We start from the raw sequence: 18,590 nt of genomic DNA on the forward strand, positions 1-18,590 counted from the left end.
ACAGCCTCGGCTGCCCAACAGGCAGCACACGGGTGGTAAAATCTTCTCTTCTACGTCTCCAGCAGCGGCAAGCCGGGACTCCGCGGAGCCGGCCGGCGGCTCTCCTGGCTCAGAGACTCTGGAAAGGAACTAGAATGCAGTCCTGTGTTTTTAATTCCCTCACAGTTTGTGGCCAAGGACAGGAAAGAGGCAGTGAAGCCAGTACTCACTGTATTCTAATCCTGTTTATTCAACACAATCCCTTCACTCTACACACCAAAGTACAAACACAACGGCGCCTAAAATGCTACAAGTTACAAAACTCAAAACAACAAATTTATAGTACTGACTGTACAATAAAAGCCGAGAAGCAATGTACATGTTGCCCAGGTAACCTGCAAGAGCACCCTGAGCAGCAGCTGCAGCAGGGGGTGGTCCATGATGACCCTGCAGAGCTGGCTCTCGTTATGCCCACCAATTTCAGAGGAAGGGAGACATGGGGTGTGTGCGTGCATGAGTACACGTAGAAACAGAACCATTTCCCGGAACTAACAGGGGCCGTTTGACCGCAGGTGCTGGAAGAGGAGCCGATCAGGGGAGCAGGGCCAAGGCGAGCAGGAACGGCAGCTGCACCCAGGTGCACCCTTTCCTGAGAGACCCTGCAGACCAACAAGCGATGGCAGGACCGGGACCCCCGACCGGCCCCCCGTCATTTGTGGAAATGAAACAGGTACCCCACCCCCAGACTGGGGCCACACTACCACCTGGAGCCCTGTTTTATCCCTGCTGGCTTTGCCACTGGATGGACTCTCTTAGGAACTGGAAATATGGGAGCTTTCTAGCCAGAAACCTGGAGGGCATGCTTACAGGCACAACCCCAAACCATGAACACTGCTCTGGAACTCTGCCTTCAGAGGAAACGTCTCAGTTGCTGTCCTCGAAGCCTGCCCTGAGTGAGGAATTTCCAACCAACCCTCCTTTGGCTAGAAAAGTGACAAAGCTGAAGTGGATGGGATCGAAGTCACAGGGCGCAGAGCTCCGGGGGCCCTGCTTATCGGGAGGAGTTGGAGCTGGAACGGCTCCTGTGGCGGCGGCGGCCAGGGGAGCGAGACCGCCGGCGCACGGGGGACCTGCGCCTCGGGGAGCGTGACCTGCGGGAAGAGAAAAGACCACATCGCACATGGAGGCCAACATCCCAGACACCGCTCCGCGTCACGGACGGCAGGGGCAAAGCTGGCTTCTTGAAGGAACAATGCTGTACAGTTTCAGTCAATGCTTTCAGTCAGGATGGCTCCGGGGATGGCACCGACACGGAGCCCTTGGGAAGGAAAAGGGGATCTGTTGGGGAGACCCCCTTTCCTGCGGGCTACGGAAAGGGCAGCTCAACACCACTAGCAGAGGAGGGCCAGGCTCTGGCCTCTGCCAAGGGACTCGGACTCAGCCTCCTCTCCTGACCCTTCCTGTGTGTGTGTGTATGTGTGTTTTAATATTTATTTAAGTAATCTCTATACCCAATGTGGGGCTCAAACCCACAACCCTGAAATCAAGAGTCCCACGCTCCTCCCACTGAGCCAACCACGCACCCTACCCTTCCTGTCTTCTTAGCTGGGAAGGGGAAAGGGACTGCACTCCAGGGAATCCTGGTGCAACCTGCAGGGCTGCACCTTCTGCCCGACCCTCCCTCCAGCAGCAGCCACCCTGACCCCCATGCAGCATGGGGGCGGGCAGGGCTGAGTAAGGTTCCAAAGTCATCACCGTCACACTGTGTTTGTAAATGAAACAAATCCACACCGGCCCCAAGCAGTCCCCTCTAAGACTCCAAATCGCCCTACCTTCTTCTCATTCGTGGGGGCGACCGACGCCACATGGGAGGTGGTGGCAGCATCCTCCTCGGAGGGCTGAATCGCCTGGGGGGCGGCCGAGGCCAGGGGGCCAGCACAGCGGTGGCAGTGATCTCCTGGCCGTCGATTTGTCCTGTTGAAAAAAGGACCAAGTCCCAAAATATCTGACAAGCCCCCACAGCCTAGGCCAGCCAATGCCAGATGTAGGCCTAGCCTGGTAAGCAAGGACAGGGGAACTAAGCTTGTCACAGAAATGCTGACACAGTTACTACTACTGGAGGTTTCATCAGGAGATCTGTAGGGGAGCACGGAATCTCATGGGGAACTCAATCTTGAGGCACGGGGCCACCTGATGCACAACCACCTCCAAGAGGAAGCGATACCTGAATCCACTCAATGAGGGGAAGGTCTGTGCCCTGACCCTGAACTTCTTCCTCTAGAACAGTGGGAGGGGCCAAGCAAGAGAAGTGGGGACATTTTGGGGGCTCCGCAGGACTGAGATGGGGGTAAAGTGTAAGAACTCAAGAGGGACCGCCCTCAAATAGGTGGCCTCCAACCAGGTAGCCCAGTCCTCTCCCCTGCTGTAAAAGCCACACCCCACCCAATACCTCCCAGGTGGCCAGAAGGTGGCCTCAGGGTGCTGGGTCCCCATGAGGGCAGTGTCCATTATAACTGGACCAAGACTCTAGAGCTTGGTGGTAGAGGTGGGAGGGATAATCTATGATTGCATCATAGTTCAGGAGGAAGAAAAGACTGCTGGGGGCGAGGGAACAAAATAAAACAAGGTTCAGCTGTCAAGTCTGTCTTAAGAGTTTGGAAAAAGTGCCTCAGGCCAAAAAACCAGGCGTGTGAATGCAACTGAATAAGAATAGTGAAGGGTGGAGGCCTGAGGAATCTTTAGGGCCTCAGAAAAAGAGCAAAGAAAGGCAAGGCATCGCCCTAGGAACTCCAGGGGAGCACGCACCCTGACCCCAGTCCAGGGACTGCTCAGGGGACTAAGCACAGCCCTTGTATGCCCCGGAAGGGTGGAGGGTTCTTTTATCTTCTCAATTCCTACCCTCAAGAAAACAGCAAAGCTATTGTGGGAATAACTTGGGCAGGTAGACCTGTGTTCAGAACATACTCAAAAGACTTAACTAAATGCAGCCTAAGGTCCTGCCCTGGCCCACTGCCAAAGCCAGCCCAAATTAGGAATTTTCACAGGCACTGACCATACAGCAATGAGGACAAATCTGGCCAGCTCCCCCATGCATGGTGCGCAGCACAATATGTGGACACACACTCAAGTCCTACCAGAATCTTAAAACATGGGGAATATGTACAGCCCTGCACACCCTGGATATGGCCAAGTGTCCTTGGATTTTTAGCAAGTGCTCAAACATCTCAAAGATGCATGACTGAGGATCTCTAAAATGAAGGTGTGATTCATAAGGTCAAGAGCTGCTGTGTATAGCTTGATGGGCCACAATTTAAGTAGATTGAAAGAGAATTAGCTTGGTGGTAAGGAAAATTTCCTAGTATCCAAGCTCTACCAGGGCTCAAGGGCAACTACCCATCAAACTGCTGCACTATTTTTTTGTGTGTGTATAACGGGGCCTCCAAGGTTCTGGGGGTGTTCAGACTCTCCTCCCTAGGTGGCCTGGCAGCCCACAGTGTGCTATGGGCAGCCCTGGTTCTTGGCCCCGGCTGTCTAGATTACAACAGCATCGAGCTGGGGCAGAGACAAGTTCTAAGCTCCTTAAAACACTGACTTGAAGACGAAATGAAAACTGGCCATCCAAAACTATTCCCAAGTGTTCAACTGTTGTTAAAACCATTCTGCTCCATACAGAACAGCTATAAATGTCACAAACAGTTAAGATACAAGTTTTAGGAAAATGGATAAAATGTGTGAATTCAGCAAAGTAATCCTAAAAACGCTGAAATGTTAGCACAACAGAAAATGACTCTCAGAGCATTAAAGGAAACACTCCCATATAAAAGCCAAATACTTCATTATTCATACTCCTAATGTAGTCTTTAATAAAAAAAAAAAAATTCCTTCGTTTAATCCTTAAGCTTTCACAGATTGGAAAATTCTAAAAATGCTAATGTATTCATATTTGCTGATCTTTTTCCAAGAATAATGTCCCATAGAACTTGTGTTCAGTAAACACACCCCCCCTGGTTAAGAACCGGAACCCCGAGAGAGCTCCAGGGCGACTGTGATGTGCAGCCAGACTGGAAATCAGTTCTAAGGTCCCTACGTGTGGCAGGTAGCTGGTCTTGCACAGGGAACAAAGAAGGGAGCTCAGTGGAGGGCTGGCAGGGTCACCCACCTCCATCCATGTGCTTCAGTGCCTTCTCGGCTTCGTCTGGGTTCTCAAACTCCACGTATGCATAGCCTTTAGACAGATGGGGATGCATCCTTTCTACAGGCATGTCAATCATTTTAATTTTCCCATAGGTGGAGAATATTTCCATGATGTGGTCCTAGAGGAAAGAACGGTCACTCTGATGCATACCCACAATTACCCGTGTGGGAGCTGAGAAGTCACCACACAACAGCTATGCCTCGGCACCTGGGGTAAGTCTCACACAGAATAACCCCGCTCGACGCACCATCCCGCCAGTCCTCTGAGAGCCTATGTTCTCAGTTCTGAAACCTGCTTCTCTAGTTTTCCATTTAAAATATCTGCAGAAGAGGGCGCCTGGGTGGCTCAGTTGGTTAGGCGACTGCCTTCGGCTCAGGTCATGATCCTGGAGTCCCTGGATCGAGTCCCGCATCGGGCTCCCTGCTCGGCAGGGAGTCTGCTTCTCCCTCTGACCCTCCCCCCGTCTCATGTGCTCTCTCTCTCTCTCTCAAATAAATAAATAAAATCTTAAAAAATAAATAAATTAATTAATTAAATTAAATTAAATATCTGTAGAAGAGACACACCCTATTGTCCATTGGATGGATCCAAGATCCCTCACCTTAGTCACATTCCTGGTGAGCCTACCGATGTGTACTTTGGTGGGCTTAGGGGAAGGACTCCGCCTTTTCCTTTCCTTTTCATCTCTTTTGGGTGGTTTGGATCTGATTGAAAAAACAAAACACCAGAAACAATCAATTTCTGTCAAGTCAAAATTTCTTTTAGTGGGGCTGCTAACTGCCACGATGACAGTTTTTTATAAGGAAGCTTTCCCTACCAGTTCATGTATATTCATATTATCTCTGCTTCAGAAATCCTACTAAAATAGAAAGACTCCTTTTTAGCTCTACTTCTATAGTAACTACCATAACTTTACAGACCCCCATTTGTAAACTTAAGTTCCCAGATAATTCACAAGTTTTAGGGGTACTCCTGAGCAGAGAAGTGGTGCTGGAAGGGAGCTTACTTGGAACGGGAGCGCCTCCTGTTGTCATGCCTGCGCCTAGAAGGACTTGGCGAGCCAGAGGAGCTGCTGGAGCTGGAACTACGGGATGTGCTGGAGCTTCCTGAGCGGCTAGACGCTGAAGAAGAGCTTGAGCCACTGCTGGAGCCCGTGCTGGTGCTGGAGCCCGAGCTAGAGGTAGAGCTGGACCGGGACCTGACAAATGAGACAGATGTGTCATGGGCAACAGTGGATGGGAGCATTTCTTCCGAACAGACAAGCCTCCACGTGCTCATGCTCCCAAGAGGAAACCACTGTCCTCCTGTTTTCAAGCCTCAATGTCTCCCTTCCTCAGGGAGTGGGGAATGGTATTTACCCCACCCCTGCCTGGCCAAAGCCCTAGGTGGGGACAGAAAACAGCATCCACACTGTGCAGCGACAAGGAAGGAAGGGGGCACTTCCTAGCTATACAGAAGCCTCACCTACTGGGAGGTACAGATAGAGTATGGCAAGTCGGAAGCACCAACCCAGCCTGGAAGGTGACTACCGAGGGACTCAGGCTGCTTTTCAACTGGAGAAAAAATAAGCTTTAGGCTAGGGCAACCCAATCATGACTCTGAAGAAAAAAGCACTTGAGAGAAACACATACCCCAAGATGTCCCATTCGTTAACACCTCTAGAAAACACCCAAAGGCCATCTTCCATATATAACCAGAGCAGACCCAAACCACTCTGCCATAATTAGGGCTTTGATGAACGGGCTCAAAGTGTTTTCTGTGTAAATAATAAGGACTCTCCGGGCTCTTTCGAGAAGGGAAAGGGGCGTGGCCACAGAAGAGAGGCTGGCTCAGTGCTCTGCCCTGCGGGGTCCCACCTGGTGCTGCTGCTACCACTGGAAGCGCTGCGCCTCTTCCGAGTTTTATCCCTGCCACGATCCTTCTCACTTGACTCCTTGGTGGCCCCTTTATCTTTAGAACGATCCTTGGACTTCTCATCAGAGCGGTCTTTGCGTTTGGTAGGAGAAGGAGCCCTGGATGGTGAGGAGGAGTGTGAGATCGCATGCCCCTCTGACCAAACCCAGAAACAACACTACCCAAAAGAGGGGATCCAAAGGGCTACAGAGATCCCAGGTGATCCCAGAGCAAAATGATCTGTGGCTTAGGACACATCACTGTAATATGTAAAACATTTCCAATCTTCCCCTTTCTGAGGGTCCCTAGTAACGAGCACCCCCAAAGTAGCACTAGAAAAATCTGACAGAAGGATTACCTAGTGCTGGACTTTTTATTATTTTCTTTGACTCCTAGCAAGCTCTTCTTTTTCACTCCTGATAAATCCATTCTCCCCTTCTGAGGTGTTCAAAGCAGCAATGGTGGCCTCACTTATCTGAACTCTCACTTCTAACTCGAGTCTGAGAAACGATCCCTAATCGATTGCAATTTACGCCAAAGTGCAGCCTAATAACAAGATAAAAGGATTTACAGAGTGAACGAGTTGGCAAGGCAACAAATCTACTTTGCAGTCAAAAGGTGAGCACACTAGGTGGTGGCAAGGAACACAGTAAGCAGCGAGCGCCCACAAAGCCAGGAACATCCAGGGACCTCTTCCATTTCCTCAGGGACAGTCCCGCTCCACAGGCAGACCCTCACCTCACCTTGTCATCTTTTCCATAAGGAAACGGTGGTGGTGCCTGTCACTTATTTTACAGTTGGTACAATACCTGTGTTTCACTTCTTAGTTTGATGATAAGCCCTCTACCATCCCCTTAGAAATACTACACCACCACATTTGCAGGCAGAACAGAAAAAAAGCCAAATGTGGCTCTTCTGATAGGATTACTGGTGTGATTAGATCTCTTGTTTTACTGCTGCAATTTCCTTGTAGGACACATTGGACATATGATAACTGGAAGCAAAAACCATTTCAAAAGTGACAGGTACCACCATCAAAACATTTAACACCCAAATGCAAACATAAAATGTCCCATGTGAACATTGAAAAAGCAGTAAAATAGTTAAGTTAGAAAGCAGTCCTTGCAAATGCTGAACTTCAGTTAATGAAATGCATATGGAAGTGTTATGGGGAAAGTACCCCAAAGTCTGCCATTTACTTCAAAATGCAACAGAAAATGTTGATGGGTGGTTTGGTATATGATAAAGCAAATATGGCAGAAATGCGACTTGAAGGATCTAGGTGGTGGTTATGCAGGTATTCACTGTGCAATTCTTTCAACCTTTCTGTATGTTTACATTTTTCGCCCAAAATAAAGTGTGTGTGTGTGTGTGTGTGCGTATATGTGGGGGGGGAGGCATTGGAATTGGAGGACACTGATCGTAAGGGTCTAACAAAGTGCCCGCACTGCAGCATGTGCTCAGTAAATATGACTTAGAACAAACTACTAATCCATTATGTGCCTTGTCTCCTGGGGGATCTTTGACCTTCAGTATTTCCAGGGAGGTTTTCTACAGTTTGCTTGAGCTGCAGGCAAAGATCTCAGGATGTTGGTGTCATCTACTTCTATCTCATCTTCCTCAACAGCCTCTAAGTAACCCGGACAAGGCAACCACTTAGGATCCTGTTTTCACTCGTGTAGGGCTGTCCAAAATGCCGAGTAAATGTCGTGACTCAAGAAAGAAGGCCAGCTTTGGACAATCAAATTAGAGCAGAAGAAAGGAGAATGTCTGTCACTTCTGCTGCTCTTCTCCAGGCTGGTAAAATTAAGATGTTTTGCCTTAAAACAATAAGGTACTACAGGTACTGAGCAAGCAACACTGGATAGACACGGTCAGTGGCCACCAATCAGGAATTACAGTTCAGTGGGTAAGAATCTGTGGACCCAGCCTGCCTGTTTGATTTGAAGCTTTGCTGTGTGACCTTGGATAAGTCACATAACCTTTCTGAGCCTCCAAATGAGCATTACGGTGACAATTACAGCTCCTACACCTCCATAGTTACCAAACTTGGCACCTAGTTAAGGCTCAGTAAAGGTTAGCTTATGTTAGAAGAAAGAGATGTCTCTCCGTGTTTGGAGGCTTCCCCCCCACATAAACTCACATGACCTCTTGAATGCTCAACAGGGGTCCCTGGGCCACCCCATTAGGGGGATCACCAAGTGCAGCACTGTCCAACAGAAACAGTGTGAGCTACAAGCACATCCTAAAATGTTCCAGTAGCTACCGAGCAAAAAAGTTAACAGATGAAACTGACGTTCAGTAAAGTATCTGAAAGCCCATAACCCCAAATATCATCTTTTCCACGTTCAACCGGTGTAAAAACTCATTCATAAAACACTCCCCCCGCCCCACACTAAGCCCCTCAAACCCCTCAGTGTGGCCCCGGGCTGCCTGCCTGAGCAACACGGACCTGCAGGGCACACTCCGGGCCCCACCCCAGTCCCAAAGGTCTGCCCCAAGGTACCCCGCGACAACGAGCACCACCGGGATTCTCAAGCTCTACACATCAAGAACCATAGGGCGAGCGGACTTTGCCGGGCGTGGCCGAGTGCTAGACAGCAGAGACTGAGGCTCTCTGTTCACACAAGTTGGGGTCACAGCACAGGACCTCGGTTACCTCCCCCATCCTCCGGAAAGGTGCGCGTCCAACAGCCAGAGAGAGAAAGAACAGTTAGTTAAACCTCGAGCAGATGGCGTTTCGGCTCCCATCTTCAGAGCACCTTCCCCACTGAAAAGTGCATTTTCGGCACAAGTCATGCGAAATTAAGAGGAAAAGGCCACGACTTTGCTTTCCCGTATCCTCCCTTCTGGGGCAGCCCGTGCGGCCGCGCTGAGGGACAGCGGGGGCCGCGTCCCCGAGGGGCTCGCACCGACCAGGGCACGGCCCACTCAGCTAGTGGCCCCGAGGGGAGGGTCCGCCGGTCCTGCAAGGCACCCCACAAAGCATCTCCGCCCCCGCCGTCCCCGTCCGCGTTCACTCACAACTCCCCAGTTCAGGCGCCGGGCCGCGAGCGCTTCCAGGGCAGGGCCTGGCGTGGCGGGCCTGGGTCTCCACGCCGACGGCAGAGCCCCGAAGGCGGAAGCCGCGCTCCCGGCTTCTCCGAGTCCCGCGGGCCTAGCCGGGCGCGCCGCAGAGGGGGGACGATCTGGGGCGCCCTTCCGCCCGCCACGGACCCGACCACTTCCGGGCCGCGGCCTCGGCACCTCCCACTCCGCCCGCCCCGGGCCACACTCTTTCTTCTTACACCCGCTGCCGCGCCGCCAGGCTGCCGTGCCTACCGAGAGGCCGAGGGGCGGGCCGGCTCCAACCACGCGCCCCGCCGAGCTTTGCGGGCAGCCCCCGAAGCTCGGATGGGGTCGGATTCCCCCAACTTACATCTTCCCGCCGCCGCAACCTCCTCCCGCTCTCTTCAGCCGCTAAAGCCCGCGCCTCTCTGGCGTCAGGATTAGGGAGCGGGAAGGCGCCGCTGTCGGGCGCGCAGCGATGACGTAAAGCGCCTCAGCCAATGGGAGCGAGCGAGGGGAGTGTTAAAGGGCCACGGCAGTTTCTGGTGAGCCGCGTCGGGGACTCTTCTTCTATATCCTTCCCTGGGGAGGTATCTGGGGCTACCCGCGGCTGGGTGCGTCCCACATGGGGCCCGCAGATTGTTGGCTGGGGGCCGCGCCGCGCGGGCAGCTCCCGGGCCGGCGCGGAGGGAGTTAACGCGGCCGCGGCCCCGCCCCGCCCATTGCGCACGCGCACTGGGCTCGCAGCCCTTGATCTCGCTGCAGCGCGCGCGGGGCGGCGGGGCAGTGTGGGCGGTGCGGGCAGTGCGGGCGCGGCGAATTCTGGCGGCGGACCGTGGGGCCCGCAGGGCGCAGTGGACAGGCAGGTGCAGGGACGGGTTGGTGAGATTAAAAACCACACGAGGTGTGCGGAGTGACGGTGCGGACCCCGCTTCTGCGCTAGCGGGGCTCGGCCGGGTCCCGAGCCTGGATAGGGGGCAGTGCGGCCATCGCCAACTGGGAGCGAAAGGCAGGGTAGAAGACATGATGTGAAGCGGGAAGCGCCTCCGAGGAGGTGACGCTGCGGCTGGGACAGCAGTAGGAGCGGGCGCCCGGCAGAGGGACTAGCAGGTGCAGCGGCGCGGAGGCTCGTCGGAAGAAGCGAGGGGAGGCCGGGGAGGCGGCTCGCAGGCCGGGGCTAGGAATGTGGGGTTCAGCGGTGCTGGGGCGACATGGAGCATGTGCAGCATCCCGCGCCGAACCGTCACCCCTCTGGCCGGTGGACAGTGCGGGCAGGGAGGCTGACTCTTCTGGCAAAGTAGTGGCCCCGAGCCCAGGCAGGAGGCTGGGAAGAGTAAATCTCGGTACCCAGCGGGCCAGAGCTTTCGGATTTTGTTCACCGAGGTGCCTCCGGCGTTCCCGGCCGGTGTCTGGCAAGCGGTCGTTACTCCATGACTCAGTGGGAGGAAGGAGGGTGCACCCTGCCGCAGAAGTGGTCTGAACAGGTAGGTGCATCAAGGAAGAGAAGGCAACAGATGGCAAGCAGATCTCTTTTGGAGGAAGGAACCCCGGTGGCTTGGAGATGGATTAGCTGCCAGGCAAGGACAGGAGAGTCCAGGTTGCAGCTAGTGCCCAGGGAGGGATGGACGGTGCTGCAGACGCTGTCTGCAAGTCATTGCTCTCTGCATGCCTAAAGAGCCTTGACCCAGCAGAGCCTTTGCCCAGGGCGGCACCAACACCCTAGGGTGGGAAGGGAGCAGGCCAGTGACCCCACCATGGCGAGAGGGGGGTAGGGACACAAGCAGCTGAGCTGACAACCGCCTGTGCTTTTTAAAATGTGCTAAAGTGGTGTAACTTGGCATGCATATAAATTTTAACACGTTTTATATTAGATCTAAAGCATGATTTATTCAGACACATAAATTTAATCACATTTGTTTCTAAATATTACAGATTTTTGTTATCAAGTGTGTTATCAGCTGTTGAGCTTTAAAATTTGAGCATCTTGTCTTTGGCATTTTGAAGATCAACAGAATGTGTTCGGAAGAAACGTAAGAAGTTAAAACTGGAGGCCCCCGGCCCCGCCTTCCAGGAGTTCTGGCTTCCCCTTCTTACACTCCTGTGCCAACCCACTAAGGCTCTGGGGGCTGAGGGCTGGGATGCTGGGTCCTCTGTGGACCTTTGAAGGTCTTTGGTCCAGGTTTGATGGCGGGGGTGGGGCAGGGCTCCTGCAGACAGGGCGACTGGCAGCCAGCCCCAGGCCTGGTTCTGCCAGTGTCCTGAGCCCCTCCCTTCCTTCCCAGGGTCGAGGGCCACCTCTTGGCATGTGGGGCTGCTCTCACTTTGGAATCAGAATGTTCCCTCTGCCTTCGTTCTCTATGGGCCTGATGGCCTCTGCAGTGCCTGTCCTTGGAGACTGGTGACCTGGGACACGGTTTAGTGGTAGCCTGGATTGTGCTGGAAGTCACGGTGGGCCATCTAGGAGCTTCAAGTAGGCATTGCATTCCCTTGTAAACCATGTCAAGAAAGCACTAATACCTGTCGCTAATAGTCCCTGCGCTAAGGGCACGGGTGGCCTGGCCAAGTGCAACAGAGGGGTTTGGGTGGGGTCAGGCTGGTGATGGCTTGGTGACCTTGAGGGAGGCGTTAGAAGAGGAGCTGGCTCTTACAGGCCTGGGCTCCTGAGTGCCTGTACACCCTGAAGGAGCCCAGGAAGAGGCTCTGGCTGGTCCTTCTGGGTGACCAGGCTGGGTCTTTTTTTTTTTATTTAAAGATTTTACTTACTTTGACAGAAAGAGACACAGTGAAAGAGGCAACACAAGCAGGGGGAGTGAGAGAGGGAGAAGCAGGCTTCCTCCTGTGCAGGGAGGCCAATGCGGGGCTCCATCCCAGGGCCCTGGGATCATGACCTGAGCCCAAGGCAGACGCTTCACAGACGGAGCCCCCCAGGCGCCCCCAGGCTGTGTCTTAAAGGGCCAGACCACCAGTGAGGATCTGGAGTTGTGGGGAGGCCTCTGCAGCTCCAGGCTTGTGTCTCCAAGGTGTGGGGTGTCCGGTCCTCAGACCTCCCCCCCTCCTCCTGCCAGCAGGCAACTCTGGACTCTCCTAGGGGCTGCTGAGCAGTGAGCTTGGGGGCTTGTGCTGGTTTTCATGCCCAAAGCCCTGTGTTCATTTCTGCCCCAGGGAAGTCAAGGATAGTGACACTAGAGCTGGGGGGAGCCACAGGGGGCAGGGTGGGGTCCAGCCAGAGCTGGATACAGAGCAGTCGAGCTGGTGTGCTGCAGCCCTGGGTGCGCTGAGGGCCATGCAGAGCGTTGACTGCGGCCGAGCCGTCTTGGCCCCTGGCCCTGCCCCCAGGGCCTGTGTTGTGCCATCCACAGCCAGTTGACTTGGAACTTCTCCGATCTTGGAGGCATCTGACACCAGTATCTGTGGGGTATAGGCCGGGCCCCAGGAGCGGGGCCTGGGCAGCCCTGTGTGTTGAGGAAGGAAGGCAGGGCCCCCGCTCCCCGGGCCCGGCCCTGTAGCTTCAGCTCCTCCTCGTGCCTGCTTGAGGCCCAGGCCATGTGGGCCTGTCGGGTGGGGATGGGACTCCAGGGCCAAACACCCTGCTTTCTGGTGGTCTCCTGAGGGGCTGTGGGGCCCGAGTTCTCTGCCTTGTTGACCCTTCGCGGGTAGCCTCTCGGCCCACCTGCCCTAAGCCCCCTTGTGCAGGGACGCCAGTGGCTTTCCCTCCTTCGGGAGAGGGAGTTGAATCTTCCAGGGTTTGGAGTTGGACCTGAGCCGTGGTTCAGGGAAGGGGCCTCGTGTCTGCAGAGTGGGGTATCACACATGGCCTGCTGGCCTCAGCTGTGGGGTGGGGTGAGCAGCCTAATCCTGATCTTGGTGTTTGGGGAGACCTCTTAGAACCTCTGTGGGTCAGCTCCTTGATGCAGGAGCAGGTGGGGGTTAGCCCCTTTGGGCCCAGGTGGAGCCCAGGCTGGCTACCCAGGAAAGTCCCTCTGTGTGCAGGTAAGGCTCGGGCTTTTGGTGTGGCCACAGGGTCTGGGTGAGCACAGGTGGCTCGCCCTTCACTGACCAGTCTGCATGGGAGTGGGAGTCTCAAAGGACCCGGCTGGCTTATACCATCAGTGTCCCGCTGGTCCCCAGAAGGGAGCTGGACAGCAGCTGGCCTCGGGTATCCTGTAGATGGAGCAGCCAAACCAGTCAGCCTGCCTGCTGGTCTGGCCCCCGGTCTCTTGGAACCCTCGCCCCTCATCTCCAGGCTCTGGCCCTGCAGGTATCAGGTCTGGGGTGTTGGGACATTGCTGTCTCTATGTGGTCAAAGAATTGGGCTCACATGGGTCCAGGCCAGGCAGGCTGGGCCAGGTCGTCCTTCACCTGGGGGGTATGGTCATCCCCAGGCAGCTCGTGGCCACCCTCGGACCAGCGCCTTCCAGCCTTCCTTCCAGGTGCTGGCCTTGGCTCACTCCTCCATCAGCCTTAGTCCGTCAGCTGCTTCCTGAGACGGGGCTGAGGGTCCCCGAGATGCAGCTGACCTCAGCTCCCCCTGGAGTCCTGTACTGAATATCTGGGATTGGCATTTGCCCAGCAAAAAACTCCAGTTTGCCTTTCTGTGTTGTTGCAACCAAAGGGCCAGGACACTCCATGGTGGGCAGGGGGGTGGGTCACTTCTGCTGGGCTGTGGGGCTTCCTAAGTGAGGTGGGGTCTTAGCAGCTCAGGCAGGCAACAAGAGCATGCCTGGTGGGGCCCCCCTCGAGGATGCCAGTCTGCACACTGCAGTCGTGGTGGAGGCTGGGATTGTGTCCTGGAGCCTGGCTTTTATCTGGGGTACTCAGCTGGTGTCCCAGCTCACTGCACCTGGTGCAGCCCCGCCTGTGTGTGGGGCAGTGACTCAGACACTGACGCACATGATGTCCAGGGGCTGGGCCCTCCTGCTGTTCCTGCTTCCTGCCATTCCATCTGGAGCCTCAGGGACACCTTGACCCCGGGAAAGGACCTTGAGAGGGCGTCTCCACCTGGACACAGCAGGCAGATGGAATCTGACTCCCTGAGGCCTTGATGGTGACACAACGCCCAGACCCGCCTTCTCTGGACTTTGTACTCTGCAGAGAAATAAACGCCAGAGAAATAAACGCCAGAGAAATAAACGCCAGAGAAATAAACGCCCAGAGAAATAAACGCCGGTCTTTTTTTAAACTGCTGGGGCCCCGCCTTCTGGTGTGTGTGGCCAGCAGGCTGAGCCTTCGCTCCCCGGGAGCTGTTTCTGTGGCCAGGGGTGGGGTCCCCTGGACACACGGCAGCAGACCGTGGCCTGCTGCCTGGCATTGTTCCCCAGGGGGGAGCAGTGGAAGGGCTCGGCCTGAGGCCCAGGCCTGGCCCAGCAGGATCTGCCCCCTCCTCTCGTCAGGCCACGTTCTGAGTGGCACTGTCATGCTGAGGGACGGGCCACTGTGTTTGGGTTGAGCCACACCATTGGACAGGGCCGGATTTTCCACAGACCTCCTCAGCCTTCGCGTGGGTGTCGGGCCCCTTGGGAGTGTCGTCACCCTCCTCCCCTCCCTCCCCCCCCCCCCCCCCCCTGCCCCCAAGGCCTGGAGGAGAGGGATGGGCTGGGGATGGGGGATGAAGCAGGTCAGCTCTCCTGTTGGGGTGTCTGTCCGTGGTTCCTTCCCCATCTTGGGGCCCGGAGCTGCCTCAGCTCAAACCAAACCAGCTAGGCTCGGGGAGAAAAGGGTTCAGGCCCCACGCCTGGCTCCTCAAGGATTCTCAGCTCCTGTGATGGGTGTCCAGCAGCCTTGCGCATGACCCGGCGATGCCCCTTCCAGCAGGACTCCTGGGGTCCCTCCTGCCTGGCTGCAGTGCTCCACGCTCGTCCCACAGACACCCCGGGCCCTATGGGCTCTCACCGACTGTGCAGCACACCTGCCCCTCTGGTCCCCACTGCGGCAGCTCAGCCCTGCCCTGCCCTCTCTCCAGCCACTGGTGGTCTTCCGAAGAAGGGTCTGGTCAGGACCACAGCCACTTTCATCCTGCCTGTCTCCACAGCCCTCTCTCCTTGTCCCGTCACACGAAGCACCTCTCTCTGGACCAATGCAATCTGATTCAGGGTGGGTATGCCTCGCACATGCTGTTCCTTCAGTCTTGAATGCCTTTCCTCACGCCCTCAAAGGAAAGAAAAAGCCAGATTTCTAAATCTCTAACCCACAGGCTGAAAAGCAAGCTCAGGCCGTGGAGCAGTGGGGCCACCAGCTCTGCCCCTCCTCGCGCCGCCCGGCCAACCCCAGCAACCCTGAAGCGGCGCAGGCCTGCCTCCCAGAAGCTGCTTCCTGTGGCGCACGTTCAGGGCCACAACCACCCTGAGTTTACGTTTTATAACATGGAACTAAACGATGAGGGTGTAAGGAATTCTGAGGGGAAGAGAAAGCTACTGGAGACTTTGCGGCGTCTAAGCTTGGGGAGGCTGATAAAAATGCGCGAGACTGTCCTAAAGTGATGCAACAAGTCTCTAGAACTATGAATCCTAAGGGAATACAGAAAGCAGAGATTCAAATCGTGGAAATTTAGGAAACTAAGAAATGGGGCGCCTGGGTGGCTCAGCCGTTAAGCGTCTGCCTTTGGCTCAGGTCATGGTCCCAGGGTCCTGGGATTGAACCCCGCATTGGGCTCCCTGCTTGGTGGGAAGTCTGCTTCTCCCTCTCCCTCGTGCGCACACTCACTCTCTCAAATAAATTTAAAAATCTTAAAAAAACTGTCAGAAATACGAGCATATAAATAAAAAGGAAGCTGATGCGGAAGAAGAATCTTCTGCCTAAAGCCCCGAATGGCCCTGGTGTCCGAGGCCTCCCGCCCCTCGGGGGTCTGCACAGCCCACCCTGACCCTGTGCTCGTGCCTCCTGGTGGGGACCGCGGACCTGCCGGGGGGGCCTGTTTAACCCGCTCTGGCACCTGCCGGCCTGGCTGCTTCACCTCCTGGCAGTGAGCGCTGGAAGTCACTCCATATAGACCGAGGTCATGTTCCCTCCCGAACTTTATTTTCTGGACAGAGTCACCGCGTGTCAGGTACATCCTCCATAGACGGTCCCTTGGTCCCACAGTGGTCCCTAACTGGCCTCCTGCTTGTGGCTTCTCCAGAAGCCAGCCTCGGGCATGAAGGACTGCCTTCTCTCCCCAAGCCTGCTGACCCTGGGAGACGCTGGTGTGATGGCGCCGGGCGTGGGGTCAGCCCTGCCTGGCATCGAGAGCATGCTCCGTGGAGCAGCGACTCCCAGGCCCCCCGGAAGCCAAGACCACAGACTGTGGTCACAAGCAGCACCTCCCTTGTGGACAGCCACAGGTGACATTCTCCATTCCGGGCAGCCTGGCGAGCCCTGCTGCCCGCTGTCCTGCTGGCTCCCTGTGTCGCCCCTGGGAGGCTCCATGCTGTGTGCAGACATGGGGCTGTTACTGGTGCTCATCTCATGAGCACTTGAGGAAATGCAAACCCCAGGTCGGCTGCAGCCCCTTCCCGAGGGGCTCTCTGCCCAGAGACCCCAAGGCTCGCCCGCACGTGGCTGCAGGGCTGCTTTTGCTGGGTCCTGAGTTCCAGAGAGGGGCTCTGGCCACTGCCTTGGACACAGATGTTTGCATGCTGATTCCCAGCGTGAGGGCTCCGACATCCTGGTCCCCACTGTGCCTTGATTCTTGCGTCCATTATAGAAAACGGTGATTGGAAATAAAGGTGCAGGATAAGATGAACTCGGAGGGGGAGGATGCCTGCCTGTGCGGCCACTTGCCCCACGCCTGCTGGCTCCTCATGGCCCCTCGTCCTCGGCAGGTGGCTGCAGGTGGGCGAAGCTCAGGAAGACCTGCTCCAGTGAGATCTGGCTCACGGAGTAGTCGTCCACGGCATACTTCTCCTTGGCCTTCTCCAGAACACCGAACACCTTGTGGGAGCAGAAAAGCGGCTGTTAACAAGCCCAGGGGTGGGGGCACCTTGGCTGGTCTGGGAGTCCTCTGGCCCCAGGGGGTGGGGGGGTAAGGCTCCCAGAGGTCCTACCCTGACCCAGCTGGAGCCCCGTGCTCCCCGGAGGAGGAGGGGGGCTGTGCAGGATGAGCAGGCCCTGGGGGCCAGGCTTCCCCCAAATCTTCCCAGCTCAGAGTGCAAACTTGGGCACGCTGTCTGGGCCAGTTTCCTTTTTGCACCCATTTTTTTCTGACTCAAATGAGCCTCTGAACCTGGCAGATTTTAGGATGAGTGCTAGAGCAGAAACTGTAAGACTCCTCTCTGGAAGGAGCCTAGAAGCCCCACAGAAGGAGTGATGGCTGCGAGGGCCTTCCCCAGCCCCAGCTAGGCTGGTAGGGCCCACACTCACCTTGGCCCAGCTGAGGTCATCCCCGGGCAGGTGGTAGTGGACCATCCCTTGGTGCTCATCTTCCAGGACGCTGCCTGCATGAAGAAGACACCATGTGCCCGTGAGGGCCAGGCTGGAGGGCCTGGGACCATGCAGTCACGGCCCTCCTCCCAGGGGTCAAGGACGGGGGACTCGGCAGGGGTGAGGCACAGATGCCCTCTGCGCAGTGGCCCTCACCTGGGAAGGTCAGGTTCACAAACGCCTTGAACTCCTCCAGCGCCTCCTGCTGCCCGTCGCACCGGACCTTGGCCCGCAGGGAGTAGCCGCTGCCAAACTTGCTCTTGAGGTGCTGTGGGCTGCCCAGGCACTTGAACTGACCCTGCACCATGATGGCCAGCCGGGTGCACAAAGCCTCGCATTCCTCCATGCTGGGGAGAGGGGCAGAGGCCTGACAAGGGGCCGGGGGATGCCAACGCCTGCCTTCTGTGTCAAAGGCTCAGGCAGAGGGGCCGGTGTCGACGGCCAGATCACACTGTTCCTGATTCCCATGTTCAGAGGGTGGCCCACATGGCTAGCTGGCGACTTTCCTCACAGACTCTGAACCAGCTGCTGACAGGTCTTCTGTCCACCCGGCCCCACCCGGCCAGCCCTCGTCTCGGCTCTTCCACTGACCCCCCGAGACCCCGGCTCTACCTGTGGGAGGTGATGACGATGGCCTTGCCCGACTCTCGGGCCCGTGCCACAGTGTCCCAGAGCAGGCGCCGGGCCACGGGGTCCATGCCAGTGGATGGCTCGTCCAGGAAGATGACCGAAGGCTCTCCAAGCAGGGCGATGCCTGTGCTCAGCTTCCGCTTGTTGCCACCGCTGGGAGCAAGGGGGAGTGTAGGGGGCAAGGCTCATAATTAGCACAGGCTCCCTGTGTCCTAGCATCAGACTGGGCCCAGTGATCACAGAGCACCCCGGGTAAACAGGAATGAGGGGATCGTGCCTGGAAAGCCCACCTTGTGGTTTTGGGGGCCCCAAGGAAAGCTGTGCTGGGGGGTCAGTCCACACCCACACAGAGGACAGTAACACCTTCGGTTTCTGCTGACCAGGGCCTGACAGGCCTGACCTCCCCCTGGCCTGGCCGTGCCTCCCAGTGGCAGGAACCGGCAGGGCAGCC

At 56.1% G+C, this 18,590-nt stretch overlaps 2 protein-coding genes across 3 annotated transcripts in view; both read right to left on the reverse strand.

Moving 5' to 3' along the window:
- Window positions 1-125: 125 nt before the first annotated feature.
- On the reverse strand, window positions 126-9,579 carry RNPS1 (RNA binding protein with serine rich domain 1). 2 transcript variants are annotated; one of them, XM_021698075.1, is made up of 8 exons: window positions 9,486-9,579; window positions 6,426-6,613; window positions 6,031-6,186; window positions 5,181-5,372; window positions 4,776-4,878; window positions 4,139-4,292; window positions 1,812-1,953; window positions 126-1,130 (listed from the first exon to the last, which is right to left on the reverse strand). In XM_021698075.1, the coding sequence occupies exons 2-8, from the start codon at window positions 6,494-6,496 to the stop codon at window positions 1,031-1,033; spliced, it is 918 nt and encodes a 305-aa protein (XP_021553750.1). In that variant the 5' UTR covers window positions 6,497-6,613; window positions 9,486-9,579; the 3' UTR covers window positions 126-1,030. The 2 variants fall into 2 exon arrangements, with proteins under 2 accessions (XP_021553750.1, XP_021553751.1); XM_021698076.1 differs by lacking the exon at window positions 6,426-6,613.
- Window positions 9,580-16,119: 6,540 nt separating this feature from the next.
- ABCA3 (ATP binding cassette subfamily A member 3) overlaps window positions 16,120-18,590 on the reverse strand; it is a 31,800-nt gene continuing 29,329 nt past the window's right edge. Inside the window, exons 27-30 of the mRNA XM_021697998.2 lie at window positions 18,122-18,292; window positions 17,666-17,856; window positions 17,450-17,523; window positions 16,120-17,020 (exon numbers count right to left, since the gene is read on the reverse strand). Coding sequence (XP_021553673.2) covers window positions 16,889-17,020; window positions 17,450-17,523; window positions 17,666-17,856; window positions 18,122-18,292 — 568 coding nt within the window. The 3' untranslated portion in view covers window positions 16,120-16,888. The remainder of the gene's footprint in view (window positions 17,021-17,449; window positions 17,524-17,665; window positions 17,857-18,121; window positions 18,293-18,590) is intronic.

This window comes from Neomonachus schauinslandi, chromosome 5 (assembly GCF_002201575.2).
Source record: "Neomonachus schauinslandi chromosome 5, ASM220157v2, whole genome shotgun sequence".
Lineage (NCBI taxonomy): Eukaryota > Metazoa > Chordata > Mammalia > Carnivora > Phocidae > Neomonachus > Neomonachus schauinslandi.

Bases quoted from the DNA above. Each gene is read 5' to 3' on its own strand.
- RNPS1 (XM_021698075.1), bottom strand. From the start codon at position 6,496: ATGGATTTATCAGGAGTGAAAAAGAAGAGCTTGCTAGGAGTCAAAGAA. The intron at 5,373-6,030 runs GTGGGACCCCGC...CTCATTTGTCAG, and splicing joins AGTGGTAGCAGCAGCACCAG to GTCCCGGTCCAGCTCTACCT. The intron at 4,879-5,180 runs GTAAGCTCCCTT...TTTTTCAATCAG, and splicing joins AGGAGGCGCTCCCGTTCCAA to ATCCAAACCACCCAAAAGAG.